This window comes from Lissotriton vulgaris, chromosome 5 (genome assembly GCF_964263255.1).
Source record: "Lissotriton vulgaris chromosome 5, aLisVul1.2, whole genome shotgun sequence".
Taxonomy (NCBI): domain Eukaryota; kingdom Metazoa; phylum Chordata; class Amphibia; order Caudata; family Salamandridae; genus Lissotriton; species Lissotriton vulgaris.
In genome coordinates this window covers 798,342,875-798,365,330 of record NC_141693.1, presented here as the reverse complement: position 1 = coordinate 798,365,330, position 22,456 = coordinate 798,342,875, and the positions used below count along the sequence as shown (strand labels likewise).

General features: G+C 44.4%; 1 protein-coding gene across 2 annotated transcripts in view; it reads right to left on the bottom strand.

Moving 5' to 3' along the window:
• SAR1A (secretion associated Ras related GTPase 1A) overlaps positions 1 to 22,456 on the bottom strand; it is a 212,798-nt gene that overhangs the window by 131,212 nt on the left and 59,130 nt on the right. For both annotated transcript variants that reach the window (XM_086922266.1, XM_086922265.1), the window contains exons 2-4: positions 18,066 to 18,138; positions 12,310 to 12,429; positions 4,526 to 4,591 (exon numbers count right to left, since the gene is read on the bottom strand). In XM_086922266.1, coding sequence (XP_086778392.1) covers positions 4,526 to 4,591; positions 12,310 to 12,429; positions 18,066 to 18,123 — 244 coding nt within the window. In that variant the 5' untranslated portion in view covers positions 18,124 to 18,138. The remainder of the gene's footprint in view (positions 1 to 4,525; positions 4,592 to 12,309; positions 12,430 to 18,065; positions 18,139 to 22,456) is intronic.

The window sequence follows — 22,456 nt, the reverse complement described above, 5'->3', positions numbered from 1 at the left end:
ATGTAGTACATGGCAGTCATGTTGTCCGTCCGGATCAACACGACTTTGTTGCACAAGTGTACTTTGAAAGCCTTCATTGCCATGAAGATTGCCATCAATTCCAGAAGGTTGATGTGAAACCTCTAGTATTGGAGCGATGAAAGGAGCCACCCCGAAACTGCTGGGACTGCAGAGACTTTGCAGTCTCTGTGTCTTTTTTAATTTTTTCCAAGGGTGGTGTCAACCTCAGGTCCAAATAAGTAGTCGGGGTTAGCTGGCTGATTGAGGATAGAAGTTTGTATTTCTGGCTTGATACCCGAGATGCTTAACCAGGCATGTCTCCATAACATGATGCTAGTGTTAATGGCCCAGGCTGCAGTGTCAGCTGCGTCTAGCGCGCACTTGATGGAGGCATTGGTTATAAGCTTTCCTTCTTGGATTAGTAGTTCTGCACCCTCCTTGTACTGATCTGGTAGGTGTTGCAACAGTGTCTAAAGGGTATCATAATGGGACCTGTCATATCTGGCTAAGAGTGCCTGAGTGTTGGCAATGCGCCAGATGTTGGCTGCTTGCGCTGCCACCCTTTTTCCTGAAGTTTCCAGTACTTTCGACTCCTTGTCAGGAGGAGGAGCATCACCTGTAGTCTGGGAGTTTGCCCTCTTACGTGCATTAGAAATAACTGAGTCCAATGGCAACTGTCCTCTTATATAAGTAGGGTCCACAGGTGCCGGTCTATATTTCCTTTCAATTCTTGGGTTTAATACCCTGGCGGTTTCCTTAAAAATGTCACCAGCATGCTTAAGGACCCATTTTAGCATGGGCAGAGTCTTGACTGTTCTTTCTGAAGTGGAAAAGGTGTCGACCAGAAAGTCTTGCTCCACAGGGTCAGCATGTAGTTGCACGTCATGGTTACTTGCCGCCCTTTCAATAAGGGCGTTAAAGGTAGTAGTGTCCTCAGTGGGAGATGTTTTTACACTGTATACCTGTGTGTCAGGGGCAGTGTGCGGATCTTTTGGGTCAGCTGGGTCTGCCCATGGTTGGTTTTGATCATCGGTATCAGTGTCCACATAATAAGTGTCATCCTCATTTTTGTCATCCCCTGCATCCACATCTGAGTATGTTGGTGAAAAAGTCTGAGGTTCTTGACCATAGGATTGGAGAGGCTCCACAAGAACTGGCGATGTTGTGAAGTCCCTCTTCTTCTTCAAGGAATCCTATATGACTCCATGGGTGTTTCTGGTCTGATCTTCCTTTTATATATGGACAGTCTACCAGTTTCCGAGTCGATGAACTGCCTCGACTCCTGTTCTTGAGGCTCCTCTGTAGCCTCCACCTCCATCAACACTTTTTTGATGGCTCCGATACCTTTCTTCGGTTCGAACATCTTCGGACGCACCGTCGGTGGCAACCCGAATTTGATTGGTGTCGATGCGGGCTGAACGTTCCCAACCAGCTTTGGTGTTGGGGCCTTCTTCGGCCCGACTGCTGTAGCCTTATCTTTAATGCGTTGAAGTGACTCCGACACCTCTTTGGCTATGAATGGGCTCGGTAGCGTCGACTCGACAGGGTCCTTGGAGCCAATCTTTGTATTGTCCGCAGGCCTCGACCGAGGATCGAACCCTTCTTTTGGTTTGGGTCTTGTGTGTGTCGACTCCCTTCGGTGTCGGCTTCGTCGGTTCGACAGCCTTGACTTTGGCGCCCCAACCTTTGGCTCGATTACCTTCTTGAGCTTCTTGGTATCGACGGCCATTTTGTGTTTCTTCGGCTCCGAGGGGTTTGAGGCCTTGGAGCCGACCAGAGTTCGCTTCACTTTCGGTTTTGGCAGTGATGCTTTTGGTTTCGATGTCTTCATATCGACCCATGGCGGTTTTGAAACCGATGGCTCTTTATATGTGTTTGAAGCCAGGCCTTTATGCGGGGCTGTTGAACGAGTCTGTAGATCTCGGGTAAGGCCTTGTGGCAATCCCTCGACCTGAGCCTTAGTGAGCGCTTCATCGTCGGCCCCGTATAACTGGTTGAGCCTAGCTCCTCGCCTGAGCTATCTTCTACGGCCCCAAGGGCCTCTGCGTCGTCTCCTACCTCCTCGACAATGATTTTGTCTTCTTCTAAGACCTCTTCATCTTCGGCGTCATACTCCGACTCATGGCCCGAAGCCGGATCAGAGTGTTCTTCTTGATCCTCCAGATCAAAGACCTCTTCGTCTTCGGTCCCGAAGATGTTTTCTGGAACAGCCGCTGATCTCTGCGACTCCAATTGAGCCGCGCGTCGAATCCGAAGAGTTTTCTTCGACCTGAACCGGGCACAGGCCATACAGTTGGCTTCGTTGTGATCCGGGTACAGGCACTTGTTGCACACCGGGTGGACATCGATGTGCGGGTATTTTGCATTACAAAGTGGACACCTTTTAAATGGGCTTCTTTCCATCGTTGATCGAAGATCGGGTCGAAGTGGAAGAAAACCCGTCTGATTCCTCGATGTCCTCTCGAAGCAAAGGTATCGGTACCGAACGAAACAATACCGACGCTGTTGAAAGCCTTTTGGCTCCGTAGAAAGTTTTCCTAACTTGAGCTAAGATAGTAACATCCGAACCCAATGGCGGAAAAAAACAATCTGAGGATGGAGGGGATGCCCAGGCGCACTGCAGTCCAGAGAAGGAGCCACCCATCTCGTGATACTTCGAGAGGCGATCTATGCACAGATATGAATTCAGCAGCCCACATGCCTCGAACGCATCAGATCCCTCCAGGCCAGAACTCAGGACTGAACCTGAAACATCAGAATCATATGCTGAATGTCAGTATCAAAGCGAGAACCTAAGATTCTGTGGTGTGTAGCTATGGGTCAGCACCAAAACGAGCTCACCCATACTGCAGCCGCTGTCTGTTACGACTTTATTGAAGGTCAATAAAGGCTATGAAGATGAAGGGCTAGGTTACAAGATTTCAGTCAGAAGATTTGACTTAGTATCTCCAGTAGTAATTCCAAAACAGTCATTGCCCTACATTCCAACACAGCAAAAGAGGCTCTTCCCTCAGTGGTAGGCCCGAATGGGGAATCCAATTCTTTCCTCAGACAAGATGATGGGTGGAGAGCGGGGGTTGGAGTGGTTTATTTTCTTTCCTGAGATTTCTTCCAGTTTTTATCATGAGAGCCCAGATTGAGCAAAAAGCAAGCATCACCATGTTACAATTGACATTGATCATAAGCAGTGTGAGTTAAGACTGTTTGTCTCTGTACAGAATATATCCATACTGGTAAAACACCAATGTGAGTCCCCCTTGAGTTGTGTAAGTCAATAGTCAAACTGAAGACTGGTTACCTGTGAGGTCATGTTATCTAAAACATAATGTCACAGAGGCCACAACTCTTCTAAAGGGAGAAGCAGGTAACCCTAGTATTTACAAATCAAAGGACAAATCCACAAAGAAAAGCAGCCCTCCTTTAAAACTGGGTAGATGAGGAGTAGCCAAGGCTCAAGTCTAAAAAGGTGCGACTGGAGAGAGTCTAAGTACGGTACAACACAATTTTGACATTAATATACAATTGTGGGTGTTCAGACAGGATTGTGTATTAGTTCAGTGTCTGAATTGCAGAATTGCATACCCAAAGCACTTGAGCTATAAACCCCAATTGTTTGAGCATAGGCTAAGAAAATCAGTTTCAGTACCCTGCTTTGTCTGCCAAATTTGAAATTGCCCTGAAGTAATTAAGTTCAGGATGTGTGCTCTTCCAAAAAAATACTCCTTTACTGGTTTAAAAGACTATACTGTTGCTCAGCAACTAAAAATGTCTGCCATACACGCAGTATTTGTCAAAACCTGACCTCTCTTCCTTCCAAGCAACCACCCAACTTCAGTACAGCCACCAGGTTTACAGTACTGGGCCTTCGTGTAACACCCTTATTTTTTTTATTATGATATCTGGATTAGCTATCATTAAACTCAAATATAATTCCGAACTGCAATGATATTTAAGTGAAAAGCTCAGTAACAGAAACGGCTTCAAAGATAACATGGAGGGAGATGACCAATCTACTTAATTCATTGTGGGCTGGGAGCTTTGAGTTCTTCTTAACACTTCCTTTTTAAAGAAAAACTTTTTTCAAATTTAAAGAATCATTTTTTTTCAAATACATTTGATTATTATTTTAACTAAAGCAGTTTGTAGACACCACTATAACATGATGCAGTATCAATATTTAACTGAATGATCCTAGCCACAAAGCTGCCACCCTGATCAGATTTATGCAGCGTTTGAGTAAGCTATAGTATCAAAGTTACAGATCGAGCATATGTTACTTGACATTTGTTGCAAGAACCACATGCGAAATGTTTTTTGTTTTTTACTTGGCTCAAGCTTTGGTTCTTCATGACCCTGATTGAGCTCACCCTTGTATTTACTGTCTTTCCCACCTCTAAAAGCAAAGTTAGCATTGGAAAGTAGTAACAAAACGCGACATCTAAATAAGGTATTAACATGCCAACCTTGTTCAAATGACACCTCTAATCCCCCCTACTTCATCACAAAATGAAGACTGCATTCTTACCTTGTTCGTGCCCTCCAAGATCAAAGGTTGTGAAAGTCATCCCTGCAATGGTCAGCTCTTCTGATGCTGTACAAAAATTTCAACCAAATAAAGATATGTTAACATAGCTTTTGAACAAGCATCATCATATAGAATTATATAGAGTCCAAATCCAATTATCTGCTTGTTTAAAAGACCAAACAAGAACTTGGGAAACAAAAGATTCTAGGCAGAGTCTGAGGTAGGAGCATTGATTGAAAATGTCCCTTAGGTCACTTGGGGCTGATGTTGCTAAGACGGGCAACAATTTTATTTTCGCATCCCAGAAACTGGGTATGCTAGGTAAATATTTTGCATCATAACAATGTCCTCTTTTTAACAGCAAAGCAAGAAGGGGGAAAACCATAAACGAAATACAAAACTTATGACAAACAAGACTTTTTACCAAGCTGTTAAATATGAAAGCAATACTTTGCTCTGTGTTTTAAAATTATTCTCCCGTCATGCAGACAAAATTGGCTGAAGTTGGAATTGGCAAGAACACGTTGTTCCTCCCACCCACCCCCGATATTGGTATTGCACTTTCTTGTCTAGGAGAAGGTCAAAGCACTTTCGGAACGTTCAAATACATATACTAGTCACGAAACACTATGGTTTGCATCATGTTCCAAGAAACCCTTCTGAGTGCATGCCTCAAAGGAAATTGGTTGAGAGGCAAGACTATTTAATTTTTCTAACAAATTAAAAAGCAACAAATGGGAAGAGCACACTAAATAAAGAAAAGGTATGCTCCTTTACAGACGGGCCACTGCCCTAGAATGCCATGCAGGGTCACCTATTCAGTTAATTTTTAATTGCCGGTATGATCAATGGTCTAGATCCAAAAAGATTCCTCTATAATCTAGGATTTTAGTAGCATGAGAGCAGGTTGTTTTTTGCTGTCAAAGATTCATGATCTACCAGAAAGCCAGAAGCATTCCATTAATTCTTGGCAAATGTTATGGACAGACCTCCAAGAGGCAAAATTGCATATTTCAGATATGGGCCACTTGTTATGGGACTAGTTTCCGCCTTGCCACTTTCTTGTACAATATTGCGCAAACATGCCATTAAACAATACCAAACATGAGGAACTGCTGAAAATAACTAAAGCTTAACCCTGTACTCGCAGCAACCATACAAGTATGAACCGTCCAAAGAGCGACTGGTGGACCATAAATAAGGAGGCAAGGAGTAAAAGCAGACAAGACTAAGAGGACACCAGAAAGGGAAAACACACAACTGACATGCATCAAATTAAGATCACTACAAGAAACTGGGGCACCATAGTCTGTGCATCTGGGAAACTATACAACTACTGCCTTCACCAAGAGTTAAGCTGCAGAAGCACCGTGATGGTAGCATACCGTGTACTGATCAGCAGTAGTGTACAGCTTTCTTTACCCTGTGTCACTGGAGTGAGGGCCTAGACTCACCTTTTTAAAAGTTACTGTGCTGTGTGCTTAATTCATTCTTTACCTTCATAAGGTAGATGTGGAGTAATGAGCAGTGCCAGAGTAGTAACTCTGCACTGGATGTATGAGTGCCTGGCAAGGCTATAGTACAGCGTTAGAGCAGTATGTGTGTGGTTAGTGCATGTACTGAATGTGTGTATATATATATATATATATATATATATATATATATATATATATATATATATATATATATATATATATATATATATATATATATAATAGTCTCTGCTATCGCTCGCCCGGAGCCCAGTCCTGGATACCTTCGGCGCAGATGGATGAAGAGAGGAGACCCAAAATGCAGGTGAGCAGTGTTTTTATTCAATTAGAAAAGCGGCACACCTCAGCATAACGTTTCAGCCTTCACAGAGGCCTTGGTCACATGACGCATGCAAGGGAGGGGGCAGTATTTAAAGTGCAAATGCTAATCAGAATGTCCAACCATTGGTGGAATATGGTCACATGCAAAATGGTCTCATTAATAGACACAGACAACATTGTAGCGTTTGTAGCTACTAACATTACGGGATAATCCCTTAGTCAAAAGATACTTGTTATGCAATGTACAAAATGTAAATAAAGTGCAAATATAAAATGCTATCTTCAGTGTACATTACAAAGCTCCAGTCACGGGATAATCCCAGTAAACGATTTAAGAAACTAGTGCAAAATTGGGCAATGTGCAAAGAGCCAGGAAAGTTCAAATAGTGTCATATAAATATAAGGAATTTCAATAAATAACCATCATATATAACACAATATTAAAATATAAATGTGTAATAAATATATATACAAGCATTAATAGTTGATATATATACATTAAATATACACTATATACACAAGATGAGATCTCAGGTAATCCGTATACTTAAGTGCATTAATACACTAAACCGTCCTAGAGATCGCAGCATCCTGACTCAATTTCTTTGCACGAGCTTACAAGTAGTCTGTGTCCTTGGAGAAAATGAAGGAGAGGAGACATCCTTTTCCGAAAGGTCCAGGAATGTCGCAGCCTCCCTTCCCATTTACCTCCATTGCGGCATGCCTCCATTATTAGTTAGACAAAAATCTGGCTTTTATCGTGAAGTGAATAGTGTGAATCAATTTTTTGTTTTTTTCTAACCTTTATAGTTTTTTTTTATATTTTTGCCTTGGATTCATTTTTTCATCCGTTTTTTCTTGTGAGTACTACTTGGCATTTGTTGAACAGTCATTGTAGCCTAAGCCTAGGCTACAGTACTCTAATGGGCCATAAGCATTTCTAGACATGCCCCAAACATTGGGAAAGCTGGAAGTATCATATTGTCATGTCTGGTAAGGTACCAACATAGATAAACTCAGTGACTGACTGAATTAAGTGTGGGAGAACCAGAGCAGAGATTAATCTCATCATGTTGGAATATCAGAGACAGGTGTAAAAGTCTTCAGTGGAGTTCAACCCCCCCGGGGCTCTGCTATCCATTTCTAGTATATATCTGGTCTCCAACCTCCTAAGGGCTCCTTCCCTGTCTCCTCCTCTTCTCAGTGGGCCCACACTATCTATAGCATAATAACGTAGTAGGGTGCTGTCATTGTTGTGGTGCTCCTTGAAATGGCGGACCACCGGATACGCCGGGTCACTTGTATTGATGGCCCTTATGTGCTGGAGTATCCTCTTGTGCACCTGCAGTTTGGTACTGCCCACATACCGCAGGGCACACGGACACTCCAGCACATAAACCACATAATCACTCTTGCAAGTCAGTTGTTTCTTGATCTTGCGTGCACTGGGGGTGAATGGGATTGCATATTCTGTTTTGTTTAGCCCATGTTGGCAAGCTTTGCAGGAAGAGCACTTCCTGAAGCCTTTGCTCTTATCAAGCCAGTTCTTACTTGATAAAACCTCTGGGCTTGATTTGACCAGTGCATCCTGCATCGAATATGCTTTTCTATAGGTGATTGATGGTGTAGATGGAATTTTATCACCTATGATGGGGTCACATTTGATTAAGCCCCAGTGTTTGGAAATAATCTTGCTGAGCACCCTATGCTGCCTGTTGTAGGCCCAGATCAGTCTGACTGTCTGATCTTGGGAGGTTGTAGACACAACAGCGATTTTGCGTTGTAAGGTTTCACTTCGTGACAACGCATTGGCCTTAGTAATAGCTTTGTCAATCAAGCCAGGATTATATCCTCTTGCCAGGAATCTGGTCTTACTAGCCTGCTGAGCTAGATGGCATTGAGCTTCAGTGCTACTCAACCTTCTGATACGCAACATCTCTCCATAGGGGATGCTGCGTATAAGATGGGCCGGATGGTGGCTACTGGCATGGAGTATTGCATTGCCCGCCGTGGGCTTTCTGTATAACCTGGTTTCAAGTTTGTCCTGTCCAGCTGATACTGTCATGTCTAGGAAATGTACCTGCTCCCTGCTGATGTCAGAAGTAAACTGTAAGTTATAGTTATTGCAGTTAAGAGTCTCAATAAAATGCTCAGCTTCTTGACGGGTTCCCCTCCAAACTAGGAACACATCGTCTATGAAACGATACCAGCACACAATAGATCTCATGGCAATGTCAGAGTGTTCGCCAAAGAGGACCTGTCTCTCCCAATAGCCCATATGAAGGCAGGCATAACTGGGAGAGAAACAGGCCCCCATGGCTACACCCCTGACTTGCTGGTAATACCTGTTGTTAACCATAAAGAAATTGTGATGTAAACAGAATGAAATCATAGATAACAACATACGGTTATGATCTGCCATAATTATCGGTCTCATTCCCAGGAAGAATTCTGGTGCTCGTAGACCATCTTGATGATACTAGTGTACAAAGACATGACGTCTAATGTAATAAGCCATAGTTCTGGATCCCACTTTATGCCCTCAATTTTACGCACAAAGTCATTGGAGTCCTGAACAAAAGATGGGAGGCTTTGTACAAATTCTTGCAAGAATGAGTCTACATAGATGGTTGTCTTTTCTAGCAGTCCACCACAAGCTGCTATTATTGGCCTTCCCGGGGGGTTGACCGGATTCTTGTGAACCTTTGGGATTAGGTATAAAACTGGCATGATCAGGTTGTCATTTTTCAAGTACTTGAGTTCATCCATACTTAGTAGTCCAAACGATCTTAACCCCGTCAGCAATGAATAAAAGTCTGCCTGGGCTTTCTTGATCAAGGTCACGTCACTGTCTATAGCAATCTGGATTATTCAACTGAGAGAGGGCTTCTTCCAGACATAGTTTCCGTGGCCATAAAACTATATTTCCCCCCTTATCTGATTGCCTGACAATGATATTTTCCTTTTGTTGGATCTTTTTGATGAGTTTCAAGTATTGATCATTCTGTGTATATTTCCTTCATTTCGAGTTGAGCAATTTTGAGTGTAGCACCTTAATCTCTTTTACAGCTGCATCATGGAAGATGTCAATGTTGTCATATAACATCACAGGAGTGTATGTAGAGCGTGGTTTAAAAGATGTCAAACCCCCCACCTTACTTGTAGTCTGAGCTGGGGCTTCCTGAGATATAGATTGTTCCAATCCAAGAGATCCCATGGCCTCTAAACATGGGCTAGAGCCGTGCTAGGAGCCCCTCGTTGATTGTATCAGCCCTCAAAAGGGGTGTTTCGTGTTTTGACACCCGCAAACTGTTTCTGCAATTTAATCTTGCGGACAAACTTGTACAGATCAATCCTCGTGTCCACATAGTTAAAATCACAGGGAGGACAAAATGTGAGACCCATCGATAAGATGCGGAGTTCAGACTGGGACAACTCCATGTCAGTAAGGTTGATGACTGAGGGGGCAGTACCTGTAGTTGTTGAATAACTGCTCACTTCCTGTTCCATTTCTTGGTGCTCTTTTTCTTTTTCTGCTTGTTTTTTTCTTCTTGAGCTGGCCTTTCGGCGCTGGTATCGCTTGGCGTTCCGGATTTTATTCCTACAGCCCCCTGGATTCTTGGGCGTAGGGTCTCGCACCTGTCTTTCCTCAGGCATTCGAGCTCTTCCGCTGGCGTGAGTCTGATAAACCCCAATTGCCCATCTGTTTGGGACGCATTGGAGTCTGAGTCACTGTTAATACAGGAGCTTAGGTTAGACTCGGAAGAATCTTCACGCTGTGCTGCCCCTGATCCCTGTCCTTGGGTGGGGCGACCTGACGCTACCACAGCCTTTAGTCTTCTTGTGGCTTTGATGGCTTCATATTTTTTCGCATATATATATCTCTGTGTGGAATACATTACATGAAAGATGTGGTGGTGTGCAGTGTGTGCCCAATGAGACCATGAGCTGGGTGTTTGTGTGCTTGCAGGAAGCACAATACACGAAAGGTGAAGTGTTGTGTAGCGCACACGGTGAGTGTATGTGCTAGCAGTGTGTGTGTTTGCAAATACATCCTGGTACAATACAGAACAGCTACAGTACTGAACAGTGAGCGCAGACTGGATGTGATGAATGTATGTATGCCTGTAACAGAACAATGCATGGAGTTAGCAGTACTTGGAGAGAATGTGTGTTGTGAAAGTACACAAAGTGCAAGTGTGGCTACAATGGTACATTACATGGAGGACCCTGGATTCCATTTTGGGAATCCCAGGCCTGCATGGAGAAGACCGGAGTAGAGGAACTGCCCCAGACAGCGTTGTGTATTGCTGCATTTATGTGAGCTGTATGGGACACACACACACAGGAGGAAGGAACTCTTCCTTTTCACTTCAGAAGGTTGCTCTTTGACAAGAAAAGGGCCAAGTGAGATCTCAGGAAGGAGCTAGGGCTTATAAGGGAATCAAAGAGCAGGACTGGGAGCCCAGGATTAAACTTTTGATGCATATATCACTGGGACTGACATCCATAGTCACTCTCATGAACTGTGTTGTGGGACAATTAGCTTTGGAGTCTTTTCTGCTGTGACAGACAGCCTTTCAGGAGAAAAGAAAAAGAAAGGAGTACACTTCAAGAGACTCATAACCCTAACATAAAAGTTCAATTACTCTGACCTTACATAAACTTTTGTTGTCTGGAAATGGACTGTATGAATGGGAGCTTGAGACCCCAAACGTGGTCATCTGCCAAGCAGCCAGAGAGGCTGTGTGAGATGGGGAAGCTCCAAAAGACTTCATTCAGCCTGTTAGCAGGACTTTAGGCGAAGGCCTGCTAGTCTCCCTGATGGGTGAGGGGACATCACCCAGGGAAACCAAGATCAACTGCCATGAAACATGGAGAACCAGAGCCTTCCTGCCTGCCAAGACCAGTTTGCCCTGTGAGGAAGAGGAGAACGTTGGAGGGAGGAAGGTCCCGTGGGGAGCCCTACCGAGAGGACTCCCTGAGCAGGTGTGAGGAGAACAGCTGAGCATTGAGTGTGTCATTGTTGGTGTGCAGGAATGCCGATGTCCCGGGAATGGCAGGTGAGGGACACCATGATCTGAGCTGTGCAAGAAGTGCCATCCATGAAACCCCCGGCCAACACTGCTGCCATAACACCGTATACCAGAGGCAGCCACCAGTGAACTGGTTTGGGCCAGGAGTGCAAGACTTATGTCTGCCGAAATCAACGACCCCATATGCAAGGAGGGGCTGCCGTAGTATGGGCGGTTGCACCGGAAGGGTCTGCACCAGACCATGAGTAACATAGCAATCTCGTCGGAAGGGCTACTGGCACCAATGTGGTCAAGAGTTAGCCAAGATGGGAGGATTACTGCTGTAATAGGCGGGTCAAACCGGCACACTGGTCAGTTTTCCCAAGGACTCCTAGGAAGCCGTTAAGACATTGCACCCTTGCTGGGAGCCAGAACATCAGTTCTCTGGAGGATGCGGTTGCGTGACTGAAGACATCATTTGCACTCAAAGGCTTTTCCTGTGGAGTAAAACTAATACAGAAAAGAAAGCTTCCATAATGAAAGTATTTATATTCATTATGCATTCACCTAATCACATTTCACAAGGAAGAATATCCTAGACTGCCTAAACTTGACCACCTGAAAAGGCAGAGTCACCATCTACTAGGATGTAAACAATTATTTTAGTAAGAGGTAATATTTATAGGGACTTAAAACCAAAGTTAAGGGTGGGCTTCAATTATACTAGACACATCTGCCATGTTACAGTACAGGATCATGCTGGAAGTTTGGGGGCTTTTCAAACACAATTATATAATATGTCCATGACTTTGGGGTGATTGCACCATCAATGTGAAATGTTCCCATAATCCTCTCTATAATGAATCAACACATTATAAATACATGGGGAAAACTAACATAAGTTATTTGTAGCAGCATGTGAGAATAGAAGATACTCTCATAATCTCAAACTTACTTGGATGTAGTGTTGGGACATGTTGGCCAAGTCGATCATCTTTGAGCATGTGCAGTAGAGTGGTTTTGCCAGCGTTATCCAAGCCCAAGAACACTAATTTTCCAGATTTCTTATACAAACCTGTAAAAGGAAGTGGTATCAGGAAACAATCAGTAACCGCAATCCACAAATCAGAACAGGTTTGTAATGAATTCAAAACTCAAAGCTTGTCAAAGCATTTGATGGTGTTATACTGACCTCCATTTCATTCAATAGAATAGATCTGATTACGGATTGTGGCATAATATGAACGTACGATAAATGGATAAAATAAAATGAACGTTGATCAATTAAGCATCCCACAATATCCATTTTTACTTGACTATCTAATGGCTCTATCGCTGTTCACACAATCCCATTAAGGGAACAGAGTTGACAGGATCACTCACTACAGACAGAGCAACAGAAAAATAATTAACACTAATCTCAGAATGTGTAATTACCAGCAATATATAGGGAGTAACTGTAGATTAAGGACTGTTAAGTAACTGTAGCTTAAGGACCCTCTTCAAGGGCAGAGCTGTTGTCCTCGGCCTCCTTCACTCTGCTGTGTTGCGTAGATCCTGGCGTAGTAGTGGAACATCGAGCTGACTGCTCCAATTTGTGCCTCATGGGCGAATCTGAATTCCTGGATTGCCTGTTGCAGGTTGCAGTGTTCACAATGGCATCCGTCTAGGGCATCTCAGAGGGGACAGCCCCCTGAAACTGTTGGGCACCCAGTTAGCCATCATGCAGAAGCGACGTGGCAAATGTATCCAGCTTTCGCTGCATGGAGGCTGCCTTATCTTTTGCCATGGATGTGTCCACTGGTGTACAGCGCCTGCCTGCCAACCGCAAGGGGTGGCATGATCAGCCCAGTCTCTCTTCGCCGAATATCCAGGTAGTGACTGTCAAATTACAGGACAGTTCAATGGCACCCCCATACCTGCCAACCTGAACAAAAATGTCACAGTAGGGGGCAGCGCCATAGAGAGGGCGGCTCTCGTGCCCAGAAGCACCTAGGAGGCACTTTTACCCCCAAGCCGTCTCAGACAAAACAAAAAAGCTTGCAAAGGCTGGTGCGTCACACCCCTAAATGGACGTCAGCAGTTCAAAGCCTCAGAAAACAAGCTGGTGATCCACTATTTACAGTGGTTTTCAGCACGTTTTCCCAGCCATCATTGATATTGTCGCTTCGCAGGGTGGCCATGTGATGGGAGCAGATATCATGTGTTATACGGTGGCACTATGTGAGTTGGTAGGTCTGCAAGCCAAGGGATCTCCTATGTGACTATCCAGATCAGACAAAAATGCCCCATTGATACACAACAGGCCCCTATGGCAATCTCCTGCCCAGGGGCCTAATAGGCAGTGATCTCAATGCATGGCGGTGTGGGTCAAATCCTGTTGTGTGCTGCACGGTTCGCCCGGGTGCCGAAAAGGAGTCCCAGTACCCCAAGCCCCGGATGCTCCAATCAGGTGGCCTAAGCACGACCCAACCGTCTCCATTGGGGCCGGCGGAAAATGAGCAGCCAGGCCAGCACCCACCAATGCCCTCAATGAGGCGGTAAACAGCTGCAGATTCTGGCGGTGGAGTCCCACCCTGTTTGTGCTGCAGCCCAGTCTCTGTGCACCCCCGGCAGGGCTTCCGAAACCTAGTGGTCCTTTCCACTGCAGTCACTGGGCCCGACTTACTCAGGAAAGAGAAATACAGACGGCTCAGCCAGTCGGACCCCTCCCCAGCACTGCAGAGGTTTACCGGCAGGAGGCGTATGCTGCACCTCCGGTGTCACTGGGTCCTCTGTACCAGCCATTAGGTCAGCCTCAGCCCTGCACTGTACGTGGGCGTAGTCACGCTACAATGTCGGGCCCACTCAGCTGCTTTCTCCAGGTCAGCCCCTGCAGCCACAAATGCACAGGGGCACTCCGAAACTAGCAAAGGTGATTGGTCAGAGCCCTGAGGAGTATGGTTGCTTCCCTCTCAGCCAGTCCACAACCTCACTGATAGTACTGGTTTCTATTTCCAATGTCTTTCTCTCGATCTCCTGTGCAGCATCTTAGAACATCCCTCTACCTACGAGTGCTTCCTTGCTCATTGCTCTATCCCTGGTGCTCCTATCTCCTACTGCTCTCTTCCGCTGTTCCCTTCCTCTTGCTCCCACCATTCACTTCACCTCTATTCCTTTTTCAGCAATTGCACGGGAACTGCTCCAGATAAAACCACTTCACTGGCTTTTCTACAGCACCATAAAAATGGCAAACTTTTGGTTGTGACAGTGCTAGTTTTTAGGTCTTTCCTAGGCAGTGTCTGCACTTTCTCTTCGAGACATGCTGTATCTAGGATATGGGCTTGAAAAAAAACACCCATCTTTTTCATTGGTTCCGGTACTTTAGAAAGGCTGGTTTTTCATTGGTGAAAACAGTTAGTAGTCCCTCCTTTTGGAACTTTGTATACTCACATGAGGACTGGCCCTCTTATATGTGTTTAGGTTATTTATACTTTGAGAGAACAATTTTTTGTTGGGCTGCATCTTTGCTCCTTAAGTGTCATTAGCTTTCAATCCTGTCACTTCATTTGCTTGTCATTTGTCCCTTAATCTTCCCGTGCCTCATCCTTACACCTCCCACAACACTGCTTAGGCCCTCACCACCCCTCCGAGACCACTGCTGTTTTGCTCACAACACTGCTTGCTCGCCCCTCGAGCATGGAATGCTTATGTTATTTTACATTTCCTTTTCCATTTCTAGTAGTTATTTATATAGCTCACCTATCCATGCACCCGGGGGAAATTAAACTATCAGGCTGACACCAGACTAACTGGGATCCTCTGCTCCCCAGTTAGCAGCTCTCACCGCTGCACCATATCTTTTCCTTGGCCATGTTGCAGGGTGCAGTACCATATGTGGCCAAAAAAGGTCCCATTGGACACCTCCTGACAGCCTGTGGTGCTGCACCCTCACAACACTGCTTGTTTACTGCTGATTCGAGACCCATTGCATTGCAAATACTGTTCTTAGCATCGGCAAACAGCAAGGTCACTTTGAAAAGGGGAGACCTATTGACTATGTCAATGCTGGTTCAATCTGTATCTATGGCAGCTTATCTGCTGACATTATTGCCTTTATTTTTTCTACTCACTTTTTGTTAAATTAGTGACTATTTGGACACAATTGACTATTTAAAAATTAAAATAAATTAGGCCAATTTTTAGTCTCTGAGGCGTAACATATTTGTATGCTTTTCTACTGAAAAGCATTGTGTACATATACATATATAGCGGCAGCGCTGGCTTTATTTTAATAAACCACCTTTGCACCAGCCTTTTCTTAGGTCGACTGTCACTGTGGAACCGGCAGTTGTTCGGCAAGTAACGAGTAAAATATTATCAGGTCAAGCTATTTTTAGCACTTACTAGTCCCATCAGGCGAGTAAACTTAGGCTGGAAAGGAACAGGTGTCTTGTTCATTCAGAAAGTGAATGAGCAATAGAGATGTCATTAAATATTGTTTTTATCTTGACACATTTGCTGTCTGTTCAAGGAAAGCGGTCAAACGTCAGTTTGTCTTTAATTGCCACTTGGAAAATGAGGTTTATTTTTCTCTCTTTCTAAAGTTAGAGGTTTTTGTCAAGTGAGCTGTCAGAAGGTGTATTTTTCTCTAACACATAACATTTAAACAAACCGCTTGTAAATTAATATTATAACTATTTCAAAATATATCAGGAATTACAAAGGCATATTTTTTGTAATTGAGAAGTGCGCTGTAAAATAGGAGCACAATATACCAGAACACTTTACTTGATGATGTGCAAATGACACATATTTGCAGAAACTATTTTCAAACATCGTTTGAACACTGTATAGTTTTATCAGTAAAGATGCAGGTCAGTGGGAAAGTGTGGCCAGATGTAAAATATGCTAATTAGAAATGACAGTGTGCTACCACTTCCTGCTTTAGTTATGTATTAGTTAAAAGTGATAGTCTTTAAACATGATGAGAAACATTCCTGCCCTGATGGAAATGCGGATAATGAACTAAGAGGCAAATTAGGGGTCATGGGTATCCTATATATGGCTAGATTTGTATTATATACAGCTAAAAAGTTTAGTCTATTAAATCAAACAAGAGTCTTTTGAACAGCAGATAGGCTGAAATCGCACATATGAAGGTACTCTCATGTGATATTGAAGAAAATAGTTAAATTAATTAAATTATCCGCCCACGATCACATCATTTGAAACCAGTTAGGGGTCAAGAACATTACAAATAGTTCGAGTATATTATTTAAGTCCCTAAACTTGCAGGTCTGGTAAGATTGTTATGATTTTGAGGCCTGCACACACACACACCTTTTTAAAGTGCTTTGTGATCCAGCGGGCAGGGAGAATTCAATACTTACGACTATTGAGGAGGATCTTTGAGGAGAAACGATGATAGAGAAAAGATGGGTTGAAACGCAATTTAAACTGGGATTACAGTGGGGATCATTAGGTGGATCCCTTTGGGAATTGGGAATTAAGGAGGCATCAATACCTAAAACTAAGACTTTGTTCGCACTGGCTTTCAGGAGGCACACCTTCAGCAGGTATGGCCTAAATATGTAGGTATACAGACACAGCTAAATCATTGTTTGGCTTGCTCCATCCATGTCACCTCACCTATTAATCAGATGTTACAGTACTTCCACTGAAGAAATAAAACCGAGCAAATTAACCATATCCATTTACTGTGAGGAAATTATCAACCAATATATCCATTCACATCAAATTTCAGAAGCGGGAGGATAATGAAAAATCTGTAGGAAAATATAGATTCCACCACAAAAAGTGTTACAATTGGTAACATATTTTCCTTATGAAAACTTCTTATTGCAGGCTTCTCATCTTTGGATGCCTCTCCTAGCAATGACATAGGAGGGGCTGCCAACAAAGAAATTTGAAACTTAAGATGGATCATCATCTTCCACTAGACAAACTCTACAGGAGGGCAATTTTGATCACACTCATCCATCCTACAGTGTCTCAAAGAGATGACGGGACATTGGTGATTATAAAAATGGGCCAGCAGAGAGGGAATTCCGTTAAAGGTTACTTATCTGTTGGCTTTTTATTATTGAAAAATATATTTAGGAATAGAATTATCCAGTGTTCAAATTACAGCTAAAGTAGTTACCATGCAAATACAGAGCTTGTGAAACAGATAACAATTTTAAAACCAAGTAATCTCTGTCTAGGGCAGTTGTACATTATTGCTGGCCCTATAACAGAAGAAAACAAATTTCAAAGGAATTTTGTAAACAGTGTAAATCCGAAGTCGATGGTGGCTTAAAGTAGGTAGAAAGCATCATAAAGATACATTAAGACACATTTACCTAGAGCATTTGCTGTCAAAAATTTTAAGGCGCTGCCTCCATTTCTGCAAGTGGCATTACTGGCAGTATCCTCCGCAGTCACATTCAAATAATGCTACAACATTATCTTTTAGATGTAAGAAGGGGTACTGTTGCTGAACATTGAGTGTGTGCACTGTATTTTTTTTAAATGGTAATATAATCTGGTTAAAAAAACATTATCTTTTAGACATAGGTTAAAAAAACTCAAATTATCTCTCACTATATAGAAAAACAATCTTTTCCCACACCTTCTGTAATATACCCGACGGGAAAGATAAAGAAGCACCACTTAAGATTAACAAACACGGCTTGATTAAACTTAATGGAAATCCAAATTGCACTCTACCTAGAAATTGCAGCACACTGCTGAAGCCATTGTAGATCCATTCAAAGATGAAAGACATTTCCGCTTCTGTTACCTACAAAACACAAAACAATTAACATACAATGAATGTGAAAAAGGTATGTTAAAGATACATATTTATGCAAGTTAAAACCACCAACATAAAAAGAAACCATTTACAAACCTTAAATAAAATTGATACTCCATTATCGAGTAGTTGCGTCTGGAAACATTATTGTCGAAGAAACAAAATGTTAACACATGGGTGTCTACCATAGGTGATGTCAGTGATTCGAGTGCACAATGGTCCAGTACGTAAGAGTCAATTTTCCTATAGAAGAGGGATATATTGAATTTGTACTGAACTAATCAGTTGTAATGTAAATTACTCTTCAAACTACTCCTCTTTACCCGGCAGGTGTGTCTATTGCTTGCAAGTATAAACTAACTCAACGCTGCATAATTACAAGTAAATAATTTATTTTACAGCATGAACCAATTTTAGATTCACATTCAGTGTGCATTGAGTACAAGATGTCAAGATCCAGTACCAGTAAAGAAATATTGTGACATTAGTCCTACCGCACAGCCTTCCTTGACTAATTATCTACAGACCAATTTTGAGTTAAATTCTTTACAAATGACCATGCAGGAAATGCACCAATATCACTTTATTGGCACACTTATGAAATATATAAAGTACTATTCTATACAACACAATATGGAATTGATTTTGTTTACAGGGTGTGTCCAGACTATTAATCACAAATTGGAATGGTTTGCATTATAGATCTACCAATAATTCTATTTATAACCCATGTTCCCAATTAACATGAGCAAGGAAGACAAAAAACACTGAAGGGTTAGTCTGATTCAGTATGTTTTTCATATTCAGTCATGAAATTACGGTTCTAAAATCAGAAAATGCTATTTCTGCTGATTAATTTGGATTTTAAAATAAGCACATGGTTCCCATTCTTCCATACATGGAGTGTTACTCAGCACAGCCAAGCAAAGGAACATATTTTCATCTATTGCAAGCAAAAAGCTTAAATTTGGTTATGAGATAAAGATCAATGTATAACAAAGTGGCAGAGTAACTTTCAGCAACACGCCCTACCGCAAATCTCAATAAGCAGCTGGCACGTTCAGTACTATTATTTGTTCTCCGTGACGAGAGGTGGAAGACAGAGGGCAATAAACAAGTTCTTCAGGAAAAGTGAATTTCAAGGACTGCCAGCACATCTATCGTGAGTAGCATGCCTATTGTGGGTAAACTTATAAGGCCAGTTCCATTCTTCCGGAATTATGGGAAGATTGATCTACAAGAAACATCTCAAGGGAGAATGCTGTATTTACAATAAAGGAATTTAGCCAAACCGGTTATTATGAATAGCCTGACCCAACTGTCCGTTCTTCCACAAGCAACATCTTTTAGTGTTAGTGTTTGCTCAATGCCGGCGGAACTGCCAATATAACTGTTTTGGCCATTATTTCCAAGTTGGTAGTGGATAAAAACGAAAGAAGCTGCCTTGGTTCAAGGTTAATGATCAAACGTGTACTCAGTCTTCCCTGCACCAGTAGAACTAAGAGACCAGTAAACTTATACAAGCACTCAGACGAAAAAGGCCTGTTTAAGAGATAATGCCTTTCCGCATTGAAGTAGAAAAAAAAATACTTATTTAAGCTTAATACCCCTCTGGGGATATAGGCATTTAAACAGGGCGCTCAAGCAACCTCTGTCCTGGGCTTTTCATTCAATACGCCTCCAGGTTTTTCTTGGCCTTCCTCTTTTCCTTTTCCCTTCAGGGTCCCAGGTCAGGGCTTCCCTTGTGATCTTGTTGTGGGCTTGTGGACAGTGTGACTAATCAAGCCACAGTGTCTTTTCATGATTTCTTCATGAGCAGGGAGTTGGCAAGTCCGCTACCGAAGGTTGTTGTTTGTGATGCCGTTCGGCCATCAGACTTCGAGGATTTTCCAGGCAGGTGTTAATGTAGGTCTGGACTTTGTTGGTCACTGTTGTCCTCCATGTTTCTGCTCCATACAGAACGACCAATTTTATGTTGTGTTACAAAGCCTGACCCTGGTTTGCAGACTTAGGTTCTTGGAGCTCAAGATTTTGTCTGAATGAAGGCAACCCTTGCTTTGCCTATTCTTGCCTTGACATCTGCATCTGTGCCACCTTGCTTGTCTGGGACACTGCCAAGTGAGGTGAAGTCCTCAACCTCTTCCAGTGCATCATCTGCAATAGTGACTACAGTTTTGCTGGCAGTGTTAGTCTTTAGGATATTGGAATATCACCTGTGAATGTTGAGGTCAAGTGCTGATGCATCTACCACCTTGCCGGTCATCTCTTGCATCTGCAGATTGATGTGGGAGAGTTGGGCTATGTATGCAAAATCCAGGTCATCGCGCTGCACCAAAGGTGTCCACTGGATCCCATTCCTCCCCATTTTTAGGTCGAAGACTGCGATGGCTGGGCATGCGCAGTCTCGCTGGCGAGATCTAGTGAGATTGAGGGAGATTCACTATCGGGCTTTAAGCCCCGCCCCTCTTTCCCAATGGCCAACGTCAAAAAGTTCTCTTTAAGCCGTCCTACTTGGACTGGCTCACTTGACTTCCTCCCGTCGCAAAAGGATCCTTATCTTTATGGGGCCATATGTTTCAAACACATGGCTTCAAAGACAAGCTCCGGTGCGATCTTCCTCCCCTTTTGCCTCTTCCACGCTCTCCTCCATCCCGCTCGCCCAACATTTAGCAGCAGGAGACCTTTGGATTTCGCGCATCAGTGGCTGCTTTTCTTTCAAGTGCCATCGCTGGCCAGTTGCAGCATATGGGGGCGTGGGGGGAAGAGCGCTGCGAGGCTCACCCTCTCTGGCCGCCTTCTGTCCAGGCCGTGACATGGGCCTTCGACAGCAGGGGCCTGTTGCTGCTGGGTGGTGCGGCATTCCCATGCAGGCCATGAGTAAATGCGCTGAGGGGAGGGGGGGTGGGGGGTGGGGGAGGGAGCGCCGGGTTGTGCCCCCCTTTACCAGGCGTGTCGCGTCCCTTGGCATGGGAATACAGTTTGCGTTGGTCTGGTTGCAGGGAGTGCTGGCCATTTTCAGCCCTTCTGACACCCCTCCTCTTTCTTTGATGTATATCAAAGAATCCGGTGGCCCGACCTCCTGCTGGTTCCAAGCCTGGGGGCTCGAGCAGTACCAGGTCCTGACTTGGTTGTGAGGGGGTGAGACTGCGGCATTTTTGCAGCTTGGGCCGGTCATCCAGGTTAGTGGGGCCGAGCTACTGGCTATGGCCACCGGCTATTGCACTGTTTAGCCTCGAGATCCCCGTGTCCGACAGCTTTGTTAATGCCCGTCGGCACAAGCTCACCTTAGCTCTCTTGGGGTGCGGTCACAGGAGCCCAGCCTGCCAGTCTAGTTCGGCCCGTTTCGCCATGGGCGCTGGGGGATTAGTGCAAGACCCCCCTCCCGCTGTTTGCGCTGTGGCTGGGTCCGGAGTTTGCGCTCAGGGAGGAATAGGGGCTTTGGCTATCAGTGAACTTAGGGAGATCGTTTTCAGAAGTGGGTGAAACCATTAAGCGCCATGTGTGGTGATTCTACTCTCCCCTCGGGGTCTAGCCGAAGCTTCAAGGCATTCTGTGGGGTTTATAGGCACTTTGATAGCCACCTAGTGTCTCGTCCCTGTATGGCGTTGCTTAGTACAGTGCGTTATTGACCAACCCCCCCCCCCCCTCGCTATCATCCGATGGCCCCAGCCTCTTAGTGGTTCCAAGCCAAAATGCATCCCTTCCTTGGTGCCCAGCCTCCCCTCCCCCTTCAGTTCCTGCCACGCCTGCCCCTGAGTCACCGCTCTCCCTCCCCCAAATCACCTGGCTGGCAGGGGGTGGGGATCGGGGGAGTGGATGGCAAGGAAGGTCAGGGTGGGGGAAGCTGCGCGCACCAACCGGCTTTTCTAGACACAAAAGAGCCTGTTCGGCCTCTGGAGTCTTGGGCAGAGCAGGGGATGTGGTGGTGGGCTTGGGTTTCAGAGTGCCACCGGCTGCCACCCACAAGGAGGTCAGTACCAGACCAGGCACAGCACCCACTAGAGTCGTCCTGCTCCCCACCCAGCCCTGTGCCTGTCCGACTCACCCTGTGCCAGGCGGACCTCCTACGGACAAACCCTGCGTCACACCCACTCCTGTGCCAGTCGGAACTCCCGCGAGGTGAGTGAACCCCACCCATCCTGCGTGCCCAGAGCAGCACCACGCGAGGCACCCCAGCCCCACACGGAATACAAGCAAGCTTTCACCCTTGTTAGGGCATGGAAAACACATCGGGTATAACGGACCACTGAGGGCGGGTTACAGACTTCCAGAAGTACCGATGGGAGTGTTTTTTAAGTCCATAACT